The 16939-nt window shown below is 43.9% G+C and overlaps 1 protein-coding gene across 12 annotated transcripts in view; it reads left to right on the forward strand.

The window, feature by feature from the left end:
- huwe1 (HECT, UBA and WWE domain containing E3 ubiquitin protein ligase 1) overlaps positions 1-16939 on the forward strand; it is a 145280-nt gene that overhangs the window by 118587 nt on the left and 9754 nt on the right. For 11 of the 12 annotated variants that reach the window (XM_084333864.1, XM_084333868.1, XM_084333859.1 and 8 more), the window contains 10 exons: positions 1147-1320; positions 2440-2542; positions 2668-2817; positions 4586-4831; positions 4966-5083; positions 5186-5326; positions 5425-5712; positions 10182-10287; positions 12203-12320; positions 12447-12628. In XM_084333864.1, coding sequence (XP_084189990.1) covers positions 1147-1320; positions 2440-2542; positions 2668-2817; positions 4586-4831; positions 4966-5083; positions 5186-5326; positions 5425-5712; positions 10182-10287; positions 12203-12320; positions 12447-12628 — 1626 coding nt within the window. The remainder of the gene's footprint in view (positions 1-1146; positions 1321-2439; positions 2543-2667; positions 2818-4585; positions 4832-4965; positions 5084-5185; positions 5327-5424; positions 5713-10181; positions 10288-12202; positions 12321-12446; positions 12629-16939) is intronic. The other variant, XM_084333862.1, reaches the window with a different exon arrangement.

Consider the following 16939-nt stretch of genomic DNA (forward strand, 5'->3'; position numbering starts at 1 on the left):
TAAGGGTTCGTGCACAGAGGGGATTGTCGGGAAAGAGATGGCTGTTTGAGGAAGCTCCCATTTATTAACATTTTTGTTTAAATAGGAACGATAGGCAGTTTGCAGCTCCGGTTACAGTAGGTAGCAACGTTAGCTCTCATAACGTTAGCCAGTTTGCAGCTCCGGTTACAGTAGGTAGCAACGTTAGCTCTCATAACGTTAGCCAGTTAGCAGCACCAGGTACAGTAGGTAGCAACGTTAGCTCTCATAACGTTAGCCAGTTAGCAGCTCCGGGTACAGTAGGTAGCAACGTTAGCTCTCATAACGTTAGCCAGTTAGCAGCTCCGGGTACAGTAGGTAGCAACATTAGCTCTCATAACGTTAGCCAGTTAGCAGCTCCCAGTTTGCAGCTCCGGGTACAGTAGGTAGCAACGTTAGCTCTCATAACGTTAGCCAGTTAGCAGCTCCGGGTACAGTAGGTACCAACGTTAGCTCTCATAACGTTAGCCAGTTAGCAGCTCCCAGTTTGCAGCTCCGGGTACAGTAGGTAGCAACGTTAGCTCTCATAACGTTAGCCAGTTAGCAGCGCCGGGTACAGTAGGTAGGCAGCATGTTGAAAGAGGAGCCCTGAGCTGCTCATACACTAGACTCTTGCCGTAATGGTTTGTTGACGTGAGGGGGAGGAGGAGGGGCAAGGCGTGCACTGCTGCAGCAGATTTAGGAGTCTGATCTGACGGTCACAGAGCTGAGGGAGCGCGCCCAGTTAGCTGTAAAAATCCATAGATTAGCCGCACCGTTATATAAGCCGCAGGGTCGAAAAATGGGGGGGAAAGCTGCGGCTTATAGTCCGAAAAGTACGGTACTTGCTTTTACAGATAAACTACTGACAATATGCAGAATTCCATATGTCTATTGACTGCTCTATCTATTGGTGGTATTACTGATGGCTATTGGCTACTGATTTGCATTGTGTGGACATTGGCTTTGTGCACAATTGGAAGAGCATAAGAGGCTTCCTGACCACTTTTGAATAGACCGTTCACAAAAACAGCACTGATGATGACTGACACGACCCAACCAGTTATAATACTGACCATTTCTAAAAACACCACTGATGATTACTGACACGACCCAACCAGTTATAATACATCCTCTGCCGTGCGTCAGCTGGAGGCCGAGGCGGACCACATCATCCAGATGGTGAGAGGGAGACAGCGGGCGCGCCGGCTCGGGCAGTTCCCCCCACCCAGCTCCACCGCCGCCGTTGTCGCAGCCGCCGGATACGCCTCCCATGCCCCCGCTGGCGCTGCCCCCACTTTCGGCACGGCTGCCGCTGCCACGGTTAGCATGGGCCACACTGACAGCAGGCAGACTGCTACTCACATAACTCGCATAGCCTGCTACTCACATAACTCACATAGCCTGCACACACAACACTAAGCTCACATATTAACTCCATGTTAACACTAGATGTTACTTGCTTTTACAGATAAACTACTGACAATATGCAGAATTTCATATGTCTATTGACTGCTCTATCTATTGGTGGTATTACTGATGGCTATTGGCTACTGATGTGCATTGTGTGGACATTGGCTTTGTGCACAATTGGAAGAGCATAAGAGGCTTCCTCACCACTTTTGAATAGACCGTTCACAAAAACAGCACTGATGATGACTGACACGACCCAACCAGTTATAATACTGACCATTTCTAAAAACACCACTGATGATGACTGACTCGACCCAACCAGTTATAATACTGACCATTTCTAAAAACACCACTGATGATGACTGACTCGACCCAACCAGTTATAATACTGACCATTTCCAAAAACACCACTGATGACGAGTGACTCGACCCAACCAGTTATAATACTGACCATTTCCAAAAACACCACTGATGACGAGTGACTCGACCCAACCAGTTGTTGTTTTTTTAACACTGAAGTAACTAAGGCACCATAACAGTTTGTAGTCGGCCTACTGCCTGCTATCCCAACTGGTCCCTCCACACTGCCGACACGATATCGGTGACAGTCCCGGCAGACTGAGTCAGATCTGCCAGACGATCCACTGCACTCTGTATTGATGGCCTGTCGTGCGTTGACGTGTTCTACTGTTGAACTCATCTGTAGTGAGAATGTGCTGCCTGCTCCAGACTGATGTGATGATAATTATGGTGATGATGTCTGTGTTTGCTGCCTGACATAGCTTCATACTTTTGGCCCTTCCTCCGTACTCCCAGTCCCCCCCCCCCCCCCCCCTCCTCTTCTCTCACAGGTTCATGGGAATGTGTCGTGATGCATGGCAAACTCAGTTTAGGTGGTTACTCTGAATAAATGGGTGGCGTATTAATGTTTGTTTTCTTCCATTCTTTCTTCTTGTTGTTCTTCTTTCTCCTCTCTCTGTGTCTCCTCTGTCTCCTTGGCCTCCTGTCTCCTGGTTTGTGTCCCACCAGTCGGAGGTCCAGTCTGTGACGGAGGCCCAGGCCACCCAGAGGGATGAGTCGCCCATGGACGTAGACCAACCGTCCCCTCTGGAGCAGGACCCCGCCCCTCTGGGTACGACGCGCACAACCTACACAGACCACACATACTCTGTTCAGTTATGAGTACAATCTATATTGTAATGTATTGTTGTGGTAGTTATTTTCTATTTTTTTTCTTTTTTTTCTTCTTTTTTATAGATGAGGAAGGCAACAGTCAATCAGAGAATGAGGAGAGGCTCCCTGACCTCCCTCTGCTCAGCGAGCAGCTGCTATTGGACGAGCTGTGGGACATGCTCGGCGAGTGTCTGAAGGAACTGGAGGAGTCCCACGACCAGCACGCCGTGTTGGGTAGGTGGTATCACGACGCACCTTCTTAAAAACCTGTAGATTGTTAGGTGGCATCGCAACCACGCCTTCTTAAAAACCTGTAGATTGTTAGGTGGCATCACAACCACGCCTTCTTAAAAACCTGTAGATTGTTAGGTGGCATCACGACCACGCCTTAAAAACCTGTAGATTGTTAGGTGGCATCACGACCACGCCTTCTTAAAAACCTGTAGATTGTTAGGTGGCATCACAACCACGCCTTCTTAAAAACCTGTAGATTGTTAGGTAGCATCACGACCACGCCTTAAAAACCTGTAGATTGTTAGGTGGCATCACGACCACGCCTTAACCTGTAGATTGTTAGGTGGCATCACGACCACGCCTTAAAAACCTGTAGATTGTTAGGTGGCATCACGACCACGCCTTAAAAACCTGTAGATTGTTAGGTGGCATCACAACCATGCCTTCTTAAAAACCTGTAGATTGTTAGGTGGCATCACGACCACGCCTTCCTAAAAACCTTTAGATTGTTAGGTGGCATCACGACGCGCCTTCTTAACACTTTGGCGTCCCCAGTCTTGCAGCGATTTATGCCTCACAGGACAGCGGTTTGTTTACAAACAAACCCATGTACTTTCTAAGAGATATATATATCATTTATAGTATTGCTATCTGTCCATTCTCATTGTCACTTGAGTGCATAAACCGTGCCTTCATAATGGCTTAAAGAAAATAAAAATCCATCGGTTGGTTGTCATTTTATAGCGTTGTGAATAAGATTTATCACGCTTTTCGTCTAGTCTTTTTTCCAGGAAGCTAGATAATAGGCTAAACGTTGGCGCCGTTATATCAAACGCCATTTCTGCTGTATATATACGAATGAAATAAAACAAACTGCGTAGCATCCGGACTATTACAGAGCATCTATGGATGAAATGGGGGCGGCGGGGAACGCCGATTAGTATTATTGATTAGCAATATAGTGTGCGTTCAATCAGCCATGTTCACTGATCATCACGTTAGGTTTTAAAACAATGTCCAATCCAGCTGTAATTTGGGGGAATAGTGTCCTACCGTCAGGCCATGTGATCGCCGGCAGCATTTCTTCATTAGTCATCGGATTCGGGTAGATCGATATGTCCATTGGCTAATCATAAATCCCATTATTCCAGGCTGAAAAATACGTTCGGTAACTGGATCAAAGATGGAGGGTCTTCGTTTGGAATCGAGGCTCATATGATCCGCCCACAGGACTGTAAAAGTTTTTTTTTTTAAATCCCCTCAATGATACTGCAGTGGAGCGATGGCGCCCCTAAGCGGATCTGGCCGGTAGTGCATGTTTAGAAAATCAAATATGTGGGTAGGTAATGGATCTCGATAGCTGACGTTAATAGCGTTATAAATATGAAATAAAACAATAACAACTTGCCACGAGTATATACGTGGCTCTGGTCCACAACACATGGCACCGAAACACGTATATACCGGTACTCGTGGACGGACGGCATAGTGTTAAAAACCTGTAGATTGTTAGGTGGCATCACGACCACGCCTTCTTAAAAACCTGTAGATTGTTAGGTGGCATCACGACCACGCCTTCTTAAAATCTGTAGATTGTTAGGTGGCATCACGACCACGCCTTCTTAAAAACCTGTAGATTGTTAGGTGGCATCACGACCACACCTTCTTAAAAACCTGTAGATTGATTTTCGAGAGACTGGACACGTTATGGGTCTGGGTGTGTGTTTAAGAGCGGTCTACTTGACGCTGCTGTTCCCCTCCTCTGCAGTCCTCCAGCCGGCGGTGGAGGCCTTCTTCCTGGTCCACGCCACGGAGCGGGAGAGCAAACCTCCGGTCCGGGACACCCGGGAGAGTCAGCTGTCTCACATCAAGGACGAGCCTCCGCCTCTGTCCCCGGCGCCCCTCACCCCCGCCACCCCCTCCTCCCTCGACCCCTTCTTCTCCCGGGAGCCCTCCTCCATGCACATCTCCTCCAACCTTCCCCCAGACACCCAGAAGTTCCTCCGCTTCGCCGGTGAGTTCCCCTCCTCCTGACGACAGATCCTCTGGTCGGGGGAGCGACGTTGGTTTTGTCGTAGGGGACACCGAATGAACGGTGAGGATGTATCGCGGGTAGCTAACATGTCTCCATGTCTTCATCCCGTATAGAAACTCACCGCACCGTGCTTAACCAGATCCTCCGGCAATCCACCACTCACTTGGCTGACGGGCCGTTTGCAGTGTTGGTTGACTACATCCGCATCCTGGACTTTGACGTCAAGAGGAAGTAAGGGAGATTGAGTTACCCCCTCATTGTCCTTTTACACAGCCGTCGTGCTCACAGTGCAGCGATAAAAAAAAAATCACCCTCTCGATTCTTTTCCTGCAGATACTTCCGCCAGGAGCTGGAGCGTCTGGACGAGGGCCTGAGGAAGGAGGACATGGCCGTGCACGTGAGGAGAGACCACGTCTTCGAGGACTCTTACAGGGAGCTGCACCGCAAGAGCCCGGAGGACATGAAGAACAGGCTGTGAGTCTCCGGTGCCCTAAAGCCCTCTCGTAATTTCTCCTTCCATCTCCCTCCTCCAGTGTCCTGACTCCCCCGCCTGTCTCGTCCTCTTCTCCCAGGTACATCGTGTTTGAAGGGGAGGAGGGCCAGGACGCCGGCGGCCTCCTCAGGGAGTGGTACATGATCATCTCCAGGGAGATGTTCAACCCCATGTACGCCCTGTTCCGCACCTCGCCAGGCGACCGCGTCACCTACACCATCAACCCCTCGTCCCACTGCAACCCCAACCACCTCAGCTACTTCAAGTTCGTGGGCCGTGTGGTCGCCAAGGCCGTCTACGACAACCGGCTGCTCGAGTGCTACTTCACCCGCAGCTTCTACAAGCACATCCTGGGCAAGAGCGTCAGGTATTGGAAGTCACGGACGACATCTGCTAAATAATCTAATATAGGGTCATTTAAAACACAAAATCCTAGCTCTCGATGTACACACTAGGGATGGGCATCGATTTTCAAAATAAAATAAATTACGTTATTAAAAATTTGTTTATTCAAGTATAATTTTGTCTCAAATATTATTTTTTCTTGTTTTTACCGGGAACTACACTGTGTAGTGTATTGAGAGCCTATTAACTGTTACAGCCCCCCCCCCCCCCCATTGAGTGCCCACGACGACAAATATCGTTTTATTTTTTTATTAGCGATCTGAATTCATATTTCATCAACCGAGTCTCCCGTTGGTACACCAGCCCCTGCAGGAGCTCAGATTGGAAAAAAGCGCCTCCTTTCGTCTATCCCTGTCTAACTGCAGGTCAGTCGCTTAGACTGACCTGGGATCTGTAGATCTGTAGAGGTGGAGCCAACTGGCTCCTTGTGCTGGCAAGCCGTCTGATGAACATGGAAGTGATCGCGGGACGGAAAGCAGCCTGGATTATATATTCACAGCAGCCAATAATCAATCAATCAACGCGATCGATATTTGAAATGGCGATCAGGAATTGTAATAATCTTTTTGGAGAACATCTGATCTAAGGTAAGGAGTCTATGTTACCAGTCTTGGGGTAATCGGAGCTGTATTCGCTGAGATAACAGTGTGTCCCCTATGTGCCGTGTGTGTGAGTGATCTTGCGGGAACGAGATAATCGATTTTTCAGCTCGCGTCTATAGCGTGCATACGTACACCTATACTATCGATAATCTAGCGTTTATTTGAAAACGATTCATAAATAGGCCGACAAATGACAACGTGTCTAGTGTATTCGAGAATATTCCAATAAATGTCGTTTATGAGGGAATCTTCCCGGAAATTTTCGAGAGAACGATAGCTTTTCGAAATGCTATAAAAAGGATATGAACCGATTATAATTTTAATTTTTTTTTTTAAATCTGTTTTGAGAATGTTGACTGCAAACAAGTCATTGATAAGCGACGGGCAGATTAGACACATAGCCATAATTTAACTGCCATGTTTCACTAAGTTCACACATTTCAAGCATCAGTTATGTAACATTCAGACTGCTTTTGTTCCCGAAATGTGTGTTGCATTAGCTGTTTGCAATGACTGCAGCCAGCTATCTCACTTGATTATCTCACCTTCGCCATTAACACTTTGATTATCACTGGTGAACATGGTAAAACCCCGTTAAATGCCAGCACCCACTTCAATGATAGCGTTGTGAACGCATAATCTCCGTCTTAAATTATGTGTCTAATCTGCCCGTCGCTTATCAATAACTTGTTTGCAGTCAACATTGTCGAAACGGATTGTTTTTTAATCTGTTAATTTCCGTTTTATAGCATTTTGAAAAGCCCTTGTTTTTCAGGAAAATATATAGATTCCGTGATAAACGGCATTTACTGGAATATTCTGGCATACACAAAAACTTTGACATTTTTCGGCCTATTTATGAATCGTTTTCAAATAAACACTAGATTATCAATAGTATGTGTACGTATGCACGCTGGTGCCGCGAGCTGAAAATCGATTATCTTAGTTCCTGATCGCTCGCACAGTCACAACAGCCATATCACACATAGGGGAAAAGCTTATATCTCTGTGAAAACAGGTCTGATTATCTTAAGACTGGTCAAATAGATTCCTTACCTGAGATCAGATGGTATCCAAATGGATTATTCCAATTCCTGATCGCCATTCCAAAAATCAATCCTTTTATTGATCCAACGCCACATACTGTAAAACACATATGTGACTCGACGTGACCAAACCCGATTTGATCCGGTGAGAAACAAGTGCCAGAAAAGGAACAATTGTCTTGCTCTTCAGAAAATCGAAAAAATCGAAATCTGTTTTTTTTTTACATCTTTGAAATGTCAATAATGTGTTCTCTTATTTGCCCTTATTTGCAAACTTAAATACAACTTGTAAATGAGGTAATTATTGTTATATAGTTCGACAGTATTGTCTCTCAATACTGTGGAAAAACTACAGGCGAGGGCATTTACGGTGTGGGTCTGTCAGCTTAAGAGGTGTTGAAACACACACAGCCAAATGCTCTCCTTTCTTAGCAGGGAGAAGAACAATGTTTATACACTTTATCTTAATGTTATAAGTTATAGCAACGCAACAAACGCAGTGTCCTGTCCATAAAGAAAAACGCGAGTCCGCGCGGGTGTATTGTCATTAAATTAAACAACATTAAAACACATTTAGAATGTCACGAATTTGATGAGCGAACGAATTTGATGAGCGAACGAATTTCATTCGAGTGAATTTATTGCAACCTAATGGTATAAGAAGTAAATTCATTCAATAGGGAAACTCAAAGAAAATAACAAACAACTTATTATCATTATAGGACGCGTTGGTTGTTGTTGTAGACGAACGCGCGCTGGCAATTCATTTGATGACAAGACAAACGTCTTTCTGGGTCTGCATCCCCTTAACAATTGTGTGTATTGAGCTGTACTGTATTATTGCAACTTGGCTTGAATCCGCAGCAATAAGCCAGATAAACAAAATTGTATTAACGCGCCTCGTTAAATCCTCCGCTGTTTCCTCTCTCTCAGTGCTCCACTGTCCGGCTGGCTGCTCTGCCTGTCTGTCTGGCTACTCTGATCCAATCACATTCAGCGTTTCTCCCCCCCCACCCACAGTCTGCGAATCAGAGCAGAGTAGGGCGGGTTTTCACGGAATGGAAACAGTCTCTTTGCTTGTGAAGAGTGGCAGAAACGCAGCTACGAAACAAAAGTTATTTTGATGCAGCCTTTCCTTGCTGGTGTTTGTGAGGTTTAGTGAGTTAACAGAATGTTAACCTTTCACTACCACACTACAGAAGGTTAACCCTTTCACTGCCACACTACAGAACTACAGAAGGTTAACCCTTTCACTGCCACACTACAGAAGGTTAACCCTTTCACTGCCACACTACAGAAGGTTAACCTTTCACTACCACACTACAGAAGGTTAACCCTTTCACTGCCACACTACAGAAGGTTAACTTGATTGATTGATTGAAAACTTTATTAACAGATTGCAGAATGGGTACAATACAGTACAGCTCAATACACACAATTGTTAAGGGGATGCAGACCAGAGAAAGACTTTCATCTTGTTTACATTAGGATCCCCCATTTTCAATTCATCATAGAAAATAATGTTATGAATGCCCGAAAACATTTGTGATGTCACAGTATGATGTCATAATCAAACATTCTAGAACATTTGTGTCAAACATTCTAGAACATTTGTGTATCTATTCAACAATTCTCTCACAGCTACAGAAGGTTAACCCTTTCACTGCCACACTACAGAAGGTTAACCTTTAAATCTAAACATCTAAATGCTTATTGATGTAGCCTTTCCTTCAGCCAATACCTTGACCCCCAACATTACATGGCTTATGTGAGGCTTCCAACAAACCTTTCACTACCACACTACAGACGGTTAACCCTTTCACTACCACACTACAGAAGGTTAACCTTTCCTTATAATACATTTACATTTAGTCATTTAGCTTTTAGACTTACAAGGCAAATACTTCAACTGCCACAACAACTTGCCACAAGACAGTCATTGCCATAACAAAAGAGCCTGATGCAAGGTGTTAATGTCCCCAGAGAGAGGGGGGCCATGGAATACAATGCATTCTGGGTAGGGTTGTAGTTGATTAAATCACAGGTGTGAACCTCTCCACAAGTTCGAAAACCATTCATCTCTGAATGCGTTTACTGATATCCATGATTCATAGGATGTAGCTTGAAAAATATCCCACCAAAATGTTCAAGTGATGGCTTATTTTTAAGGTATGAATCTGTACTTTCACAATATGTAAAAAAAGAAAAAATTGGACCTTACCTCAACAAGTCCCGCGCCCCCATGCCCAGTCACATATAATCGATCCTTTTATTGATCCAACGCCACATACTGTAAAACACATATTACACGCTGTGCTGAGGCTTCACAATGACTGGGATCATCTCCGGTTACATGCGTGAGAAGTAAAATGTGGATTCCGGAGTTTTTTTTTCTCATCCATTTTCATTGGGTCCATTCCAAAAGGGTGCATTACCATCTGGGAGACGATAGGGGGTGCTTTTTCACATTTGAGCTCCTGGTGGAGCTGGTTTCCCAACGGTAGACTCTGTTGATGAAATATGAATTCAGATCGCAAAAAAATTAAATCACGCTAATTGTCGTGGTGGGCATTCAAAATGTTAAGTAAAAACAAAACCATACATTAGCGTGGGAGTTCAGATATTCCAACCATCAACAATGTAACGTTCGATTTTCGATTAGTAATCTTAATAGTTCCCAGCGACTATCGAATAGTAGTTTTGTGAGTTTTGCCCATCCCTAGTAAACACTGTTCCATTAACATGTGCATGTTGTTAATGGTAACGTGCCTTTCTACCCTCAGGTACACGGACATGGAGAGTGAGGACTACCCGTTCTTCCAGGGCCTGGTCTACTTGCTGGAGAACGATGTGTCCACGCTGGGCTACGAACTGACTTTTAGCACTGAGGTAAGTGTTCACTCCATCTCTCCCATTTAGCTTCCAGTGGAGAATTGATTCCGTGTACGTCTCCTCTCCTAAACATTTGAAAATGGAATTGGGCCTGGAGGGCCTGAATCCGGCACGCTCACATCCTTTCATCACATCAGCAAAGTGGCAGTTATACTGCTAAGTGCTTTAAAAGAGGAGGAAATTAGAAGGAAATTAGCGTTAATGGATGCCAACTGTGACCATTAAGATTGAGCTGATCCTGTAGTCTCGACGGAGATGAGAGATCTCCACAGATCCACCACATCATGCCACAATAAGCATATACTGTGATGTGCTCTTGTCCGCTCTCGTACAGTAACGTTAACTAGCTAAGTGTTGAGTGATATGCTCTTGTCCGCTCTCGTACAGTAATGTTAACTAGCTAAGTGTTGAGTGATGTGCTCTTGTCCGCTCTCGTACAGTAACGTTAACCTCTTGAGCCCGAGGGGTCCGGTACCAGACCCACAATGACATCACGCCATAAATCCATCTCTACAGACTGTATGAATGAATGTTTTTTTAAATTTTTTCAAATGTAGCCAGAGTAAAGACCCTAACTCTGTCAAAACAAGTCAACGTATATTTTCAGCAATACGTTTGTTTACCAATGGTTTAAAGTGTTATTAGTGAAATATGAGTTATAGAAATCTAGTCGGAAAAAGACTAGAATTGATGCGAGGAAATGACAGCGCCATTTTGTTTGTAGTCTGAGGAGAGGAGACCCAGGACTTTCGATTTCGAATATAAAAAAAAAACTACGGTACACTTCCTAGCTCAGGCCAGTCCCCCTGACTCCTAGATTAACCTTTTTTATTTCTCTTATTTTTAGGGATCATCTCCCACAAACCTGAATGTTATTGCCATAAAACAACGCAGTTCGTTTCTCTACCTTTATGTGAACGTCTAGCAAAAAACAGCGTTGCAATCTGATGAGAAATGGAGGAGAAATTTACATTATAAAAAAGTAACTGTACTTACAGTAGATTTCATTCACGGTTTGTGAATCACGCCTGGTGATAATAAATCCAGATTGAACTCTGCCATTGGAAAGGGGAGATTTGGCCCGATCCATAGATGTGCTACTTTGCCATAATAAGGTCATTTATAGGCCTGATATTCTACAATCATATTTCAAATTGCATGTGTCCAGGCTGAATTCAGTACTGTCTCTACAAAATGTCCTGTTTAAAATCATATTCCCTTTATTAATTTGCTTAGATTTTTTGTACATGTGATCTCAAGAAGGTGCTGAATGAGCTCAGTGGCAATTTTCCATGTCTGGTCATTTTTAGCATGGTGTTATTCACAGTCAAAGATGAAAAATAAATCTCCTTTGGTTCATCACAATTTACTCAAGCCTAGTAACGGACACAATATTTCTGACACTGGGAATACATTCCCTGAGATCCATAGATGTCCCTTGATGCCAAGAACATGCAAATGGTCCTTGTAGAAGTGGAGCAATCTTCCATTTACTTAAGTATGTATTTTAGTAGTGGTGGGACTCGATTTAAATTAGAGACTTTATAGTTAATTAATCGCATATCAATATTTGATGCGAAAAGCTAAATGTTTAAATTCAAATGGATTTTGGTATACGAGTGAATCAATGAATATACATACGTTTAAGCAGCAAATTCCTGTATTAGCTACTACACAGATCAATGCAATTTTTAACAAAGTGCAGCAATTTTAGGAATACTATATATATAGCGCTCACGGACTCAAGCACTTTCGAGGTAAAAGTAAAACGCAGTACTTTTCAAGTACATTCCAGAACAGAAAGATTTTTGCACATGCACACCTTAGACTCCGTTTCAGCTTTTTCTTCCATGACCCACTTTCATCTGTCTCAAGAGAAACAGTCCTGAAAGGTGTGTGTGTGTGTGTCCAGGTCCAGGAGTTCGGGGTGTGTGAAGTGAGGGACCTCAAGCCCAACGGAGCCAACATCGTGGTCACGGAGGAGAACAAGAAGGAATACGTGCACCTGGTCTGCCAGATGAAGATGACAGGTTGACATTTGTATTCATTCAACAGTAGCAACTTAACTTGTCCACTCCTTTTTCCGCCCATACGGCTGTAGACACGGCCACTGAAACCCCTCTTACGAGTGTTGTCATCCCGTTCCGTCTCGCCAGGTGCCATCCGTAAGCAGCTGGCGGCCTTCCTGGAGGGTTTCTACGAGATCATCCCTAAGAGGCTGATCTCCATCTTCACCGAGCAGGAGTTGGAGTTGCTGATCTCTGGGCTGCCCACCATCGACATCGACGACCTCAAGGCCAACACGGAGTACCACAAGTACCAGTCTAGCTCTATACAGGTATCCTCTACACACCACAAGTACCAGTCTAGCTCTATACAGGTATCCTCTACACCACAAGTACCAGTCTAGCTCTATACAGGTATCCTCTACACAACAAGTACCAGTCTAGCTCTATACAGGTATCCTCTCTACACTATAGCACGCAGACGCTTATCTGCTTTCAAACTAACATTGTCTGGTTATTATGGGTTCAAAAGCTCTAGGGGCTGTTTATGATTACCCCCCCCCCCCCCTTATGTATATTATACCTAAAGGTCAAAAGTTTATCATTTTTAAAGGTTGAGTCCCCACACTATTTGTTTCATAGTTACAAAACGTGTACATGTGTAGCTCAACCTGCCTTGCATGGCCTCAAGAACCATGTCTTGTTTGGGTGGATGTACCACAATTTTATTTTATAATCCGACAGTACATTTTTCAACTTGTATATTTTGAAATCAAACTTGGTTTACTGAAATCCTTGTTTTTTTGTTTTACAAAGGTCAATCTGCTTTAAAGGTTTCTAGCCACTAGGCGGCTGAGTGGCGCAGTGGGCAAGGTGTTCGCCACTAACGCAGGAGATGCTGTTATCGAGCCCAGCTCTCTGCGTTGCTACCGGCTTGGCCGGCCGTCATACTAACACAATTGGCAGTGTTAGAGGGTGGGAAAGCCGGTGGGTGGGGATTGGACGTTGTGGACAGCGACTCCTACAGGTTGGTTGGGTGACGCCGGTGCGGCGGAAACAGGAAGTATCGGGGCAGGACCATATTGCTCGCATATGCCCCTAGAAATATGTGTGTGCGAACCGGAAAAATCAATTACTCGCATGGTGTGAGTGAAGATTACAGCCTGTCGTGCTTTTTTTTCCTCCGCTGATAAATCGTTAAACTACAAGTCCCACATTGCACTCAAGCCAACGGTCCAATCACAGTAGAGTGACGTGACTGGTTTCAAGGGAAATAAAGGAAATTATCGGATCTCTCATTTGCTTGTTTACTTCCCGAAAGTCCGCCATTGCGCTATGCGAGACTTTCCAGAGACGGTAACATTAAGTTTTATGTAACTTATTCTAGTCTTACCAATAGCAATAGTTTTTAGAACACGTAGATGTATCGATAGCAATAGTAATATAACGTTAATGCAACAAAACGAATGCCTTGCTTTGTTAATCATAACGGTGATGCAGTAGCGTATGTTGTTGTGTTGGCTGTAATGGACATGAGAATAGCAACACTGTACACATTAAAATTGCGATAATCGATTCTAACATTTTCAAATCGATGCAGTTGAATTTTCCCCTTAGGATCGATGCATTGCGATGCATTGTTACACCCCTACACCAAAGTCACTGGCCCACTGTGTATGTGTACAGCTAACTTGGCTAGCGTTATAAACAGCAGAGGTGGGTGAAAGCGGTGTGACGCAATTGGCAGAATCGACTGTCAATCAATGGTCTACCTGACACGCAAACTCATAAACAATGTTTCTGTACTGGAGGTGTACAGTATTTCAATAGGCAACCCTGAAAGGATTATTTTTCTAGAAGATCAACACTAGCCAAAACATAGGCATTCTATGCATAAAAGGGGCAAAAGCTAAAGTTAAGTGACTTACTTTTGTAGCAGTAGTTTGATTTGATAGTTTATTTGATAGGGACAGCACATGTTAACACATCCACCGCCAAAAACGGCTTACGGCGGGTTTCAAGGTCATGCGAATTCCGCCATTCCACGGCGTACGACGTTATTCAGATCACATTTAATTTTTTCGCCATGGTATTCATAATTCCCTCACCCAGCCTCGGCTGAGACAGTGGGACTCGGCACAACCGTGCAACGCTTCAACACCGCTGCCTGGTGGATGATCGGGCGAGTTACAACCGGAAATGGATCTCTGGTGATCTCCGTGCATCTGGGAAATGCGTCCGGCAGGCACATATTGTTGCAGGACTCTAGACACACATCCGTGTATATGGATCGCTGCCATAACTCAATAATCGATATGATTTGGGCATTTATTTCACCATAAAAACCGGAAATTGATCTAGTCGATCACCGTCAAATAAGTGGGATCTTTTTCCTCCAGTCTCATCCGAGAACGGTAAGAGGACAGTAACGTTACTTTCAGCGTGATTGTTTATTATTATTAATGCAAACTGCTCTGATCAATATATCACTATATATACTACATAAAGCATTTACTGACGATCACGGAATTATAAACGACCCCCCCCCCCCCCCCCGTTCATCCGCGCATGATGAGTCATAACGTTTAGGATCATGTACAGTTAACATTTTTAATATATCGTGTATCGGCAACAAACGGCAGTTGATAATCTATATATGCGTTTATGCCTATAACTCACGTTCTAGGAATTACTGCAGAAAACGATAAAAACATATTTATATTCTGGACGGTATTTTCCTATGAATCTATGAATGAAGAAGTATAACGTTCCTACATCCTGAACGATAGATAATCGATGTTGAATGGGCCATAGTAATGTCAATTTAGCAATACAATTTAAAAAGTTATAGCCCTGCAAAGAAGGTGAACATCTCCATAGGCTTAGAGTGGTGGCAGAGAGTGGTATGAGAGGGGCAAACTGTGTGGCAGTTAATGTGTTAACACTTTCAGTGCCCAGCAGGGGGCACACATTTAGTGCTTGAATGCCCACCATCCACTTCAATGTTAGCATTAACACTTTCTCTGCCAGAGACGCCTAAACTCGTCATTCCCCGCCATGCTAATTCTGCCAATGACGCCGTAACACGTCATTGAGATCAATATTTCAAAAATCTGTGATCGCAATCATATTTCTCCCCCGGAGACTTGAGATCTACTGTCGATCCCCTCTCAACTCTCCAACGGTTCAAGAGCGCCATCTGGTGGCCGATCGGCGGATCGCCCAAACCGGAAACGGAAGCTGGTGCTCATTCCAATTCGGTCCGATCACTCGCTAATAGTCCCGGGACTCGAGCTAGACACAATGGATAGCAATCCGTTACCAATAACTCTATAAACAACATGATTTGGACGTATATACTATTATACAACCTGGAAATGGATCGCATATTTCAACATCCCATAATGGGAATATTTTTGCTCCACGCTCATCGCCCAACACTACGAGGAAGCTACGGTGAGTTTCAGCGTTTTTTTTTACCGTGTTCGATATAAACTGCTCTAATGATCATATCACCCACACTAGATGAATCATCTAACGTTGGCCAAGGAATTATAAACGACCCCCCCCCCCCCCCCCCCCCCCCCCCATCCGGTCAACATCAGATGATAAGTAGTAACTTCTAGAATCACGTCCATTTGACATTTTTTATCTCGCACAGATCGCTATCAAACTGTATTTGATCATCAATATAATGCATTTAGGGCTATAAATCACGTTCTGGAGAAAGCTGCAGAAAACGATAAAAACATATTTATACTTTAGACCGTATTTTAGTATTAATGTGAATGAAAAAGTATAACGTTCCTACGTCCTGAACGATAGATAATTGACGTTGAATGGGCCATAGTAATGTCAATTTAGCAATACAATTTAAAAAGTTATAGCCCTGCAAAGAAGGGGAACTTCTCCATAGACAAATAGAGCTGGCAGAGAGGGGTATAATGATGTACATAATCTATGTTTTAAATTATGGCTATGTGTCTAATATGCCCGTCTCTTATCAATGACTCATTTCCAGTCAACATTGTCGAAGCGGATTGTTTTTTTATCAGTTCATTTCCGTTTTATAGCATTTTGAAAAGCCCTCATTTTCAAGAGAAAAAAAAAGATTCCATGATAATCGCCCTGTACTGTAATATTCTAGAACGTTGTCATTTTTCGGCCTATTTATGAATAGTTTTCAAATAAACACTAGATTATCGATAGTATATGTGTACGTGTGCACGCTTGTGCCGCAAGCTGAAAATCGATTCTCTCAGTTCCTGATCGCTCTTACAGTCAAACAGCCATATCACATTATAGGGGAAAAGCTTATATCTCTGTGAAAACAGGTCTGATTATCCTAAGACTGGTCAAATAGATTCCTTACCTGAGATCAGATGGTATCCAAATGGATTATTCCAATTCCTGATCGCCATTCCAAAAATCTATCCTTTTATTGATCCCACGCGTATACTGTAAAACGCATATTACACGCTGTGCTGAGGGTCCAGAGTGAATCTGATCGGCTCCGGTTACATGCGTGAGAAGTAAAATGTGGATTCCGGAGTTTTTTTTTCTCGTCCATTTTCATTGAGTCCAATCCAAAATGGTGCATTACCATCTGGAAGACGATAGGGGGCGCTTTTTTCACTTCTGAG

This window comes from Notolepis coatsorum, assembly GCF_963971535.1.
Source record: "Notolepis coatsorum genome assembly, chromosome: 17".
NCBI classification, from domain to species: Eukaryota; Metazoa; Chordata; class Actinopteri; order Aulopiformes; family Paralepididae; genus Notolepis; species Notolepis coatsorum.